The sequence below is a fragment of the Sinocyclocheilus anshuiensis genome, unplaced genomic scaffold (genome assembly GCF_001515605.1).
Source record: "Sinocyclocheilus anshuiensis isolate Anshui unplaced genomic scaffold, SAMN03320099.WGS_v1.1 scaffold465, whole genome shotgun sequence".
In the NCBI taxonomy this organism is placed as follows: Eukaryota; Metazoa; Chordata; class Actinopteri; order Cypriniformes; family Cyprinidae; genus Sinocyclocheilus; species Sinocyclocheilus anshuiensis.
In genome coordinates, this window is record NW_015539898.1 from 523,433 (window position 1) to 525,339 (window position 1,907).

A 1,907-nucleotide genomic window follows, 5' to 3' on the forward strand; every position below is an offset into this window, starting at 1 on the left:
AGTATATAATTATAAATTAAAATTAAGATTCCTTTTTAGTTAATTATCATTTTAGTAAATCGAATAAGTACCAATAAAATAAAATTAATTTTGTGGGTGTAAAATATGTCACTGTAAAGTTTATAATTACAAAAAAATTGGTTTTTAGTTGGAAAAAAATGTAAATACAAATAAATTGTCAATAAAATAGAAAGTGCCTTTATTAGTGTCTCAGCAGGTTTCTTTCTAGTAGAATAAAGGCTACCAATTAAAGGTGCATTTTTATACCATGTATAAAATCTCACTCCAGCCTCACTGAAATAAATGTCCTGAGCATTCAAATGTGTCTCAATGGCAGACCTTGGTTCTGTAAGCAGCTAAAAAAAAAAAGATTCAGGGGAGCAACACACTTTTTTAGCCAATCAGAACAGCAAGCGTTCAGAAACACTCTCTGGCTGTGAATCATTTGGCGTGTTGGACACAAGCCCATGCGGAGGCCTCTTCACGGTGTTATGAGCCAATTATATTATGGTTAAATCTGGAGTGGTTTCTTTCTACCCACCAGATTTACACTTTCTAAATAACAGAAATCTAGACAAATTACCTGATATATATCAGCAGCACACAGAAAATTAATAATATATCTAAATAGCCCAAAATAACATCACTATTTTGATCTTTAGATCTTTAGACAGCTGAAATCCTCTTGCGCTCTCTCTGTAATCTATCTCTCTCTGTTTGCAGGGGGCCGACTGTGGCGAGGGAGTAAGTCAGAGGGAAATATCCTGTGTAGTGCACTGGGGTTCTCTTTCAGGTCCTCCTCAGCCCGTTCCAGTAGAGGATCAAATGTGTGTAGGAAATTCACAGAGCAAAGTCAGCGAGACTGAGTTACTGCAGCCCTGCACAATCCCTTGTCCAGGTCTGCATCTCACAAAACACGAAGCTAAATAATTACACGTTAGTGACTTCTTGATAGTGATATTTATCTAAATGAAGGGTTCGTTAGTGATGAATCAGCGCCTATGATTAATCACATCTATCTTGAGGAGCTCTTTGCAACTGCTCATCGGCTGTAATTTCCGTCTCGCATGTCAGGAGAATGTCATCTAACCAAATGGTCAGCTTGGAGTTTGTGTCAGCTGCTGTGTTTGGATGGGCGGAGTTTTGAGACATGGGGTCGACAGGCTCGTTCTAGAGCCATAGTCACACAGGTCCCGGAGAACCAGGACACCTGTCCCAGCCAGATGTATGAGACACGGCCATGCCGAGGTTTGTGGGAAGCCATACAGAAGGAAAACACCAAGCAGTCTGATTGAGTTTTTTTTTTTATTTTTTTTATAAGTATTAGAATGATTTCTGAAGAATCATGTGGCACTGAAACTGGAGTAATGGCTGCTAAAAAATCAGCTTTGCCATCACAGGAATAAATTACATTTGAAAGATATTCAAATAAAAAAATATTTGTTTTAAACTGTAATAATATTTCACAATATTAGGTTTTTACTGTACAAATAAACAGATGATTTCCGAAGGCTCATGTGACATTGAAGACTGGAGTAATGGCTGCTGAAAATCAGCTTGCATCGCAGGAATAAATTACATTTTAAAATATATTCAAATATAAAATAGTCATTTTAAACTAATAATATTTTGTACGGAATAAATTACATTTGAAAGATATTCAAATAAAAAAATATTTGTTTTAAACTGTAATAATATTTCACAATATTAGGTTTTTACTGTACAAATAAACAGTAAAGTGCATTTTTAGGTGAAAATAAAGTCAGATTTTTAGGTGAAATAAAGTAAAATTTAAGGTTAAAATTTATTTATTTAGTTATTTTTGTCATACGCTAGGTATTTTCAACACATTGATTCAAAGATATTGGTAAAGTACCAGTCCTCCACATTTAAAAGAACACAATATC

General features: G+C 34.8%; 1 protein-coding gene across 1 annotated transcript in view; it reads left to right on the forward strand.

Annotated features, from left to right (window-relative positions):
* Positions 1-1,907, forward strand: part of LOC107685951 (thrombospondin type-1 domain-containing protein 7B-like) — a 58,908-nt gene that overhangs the window by 53,975 nt on the left and 3,026 nt on the right. Inside the window, exons 23-24 of the mRNA XM_016482713.1 lie at positions 724-898; positions 1,075-1,248. Coding sequence (XP_016338199.1) covers positions 724-898; positions 1,075-1,248 — 349 coding nt within the window. The remainder of the gene's footprint in view (positions 1-723; positions 899-1,074; positions 1,249-1,907) is intronic.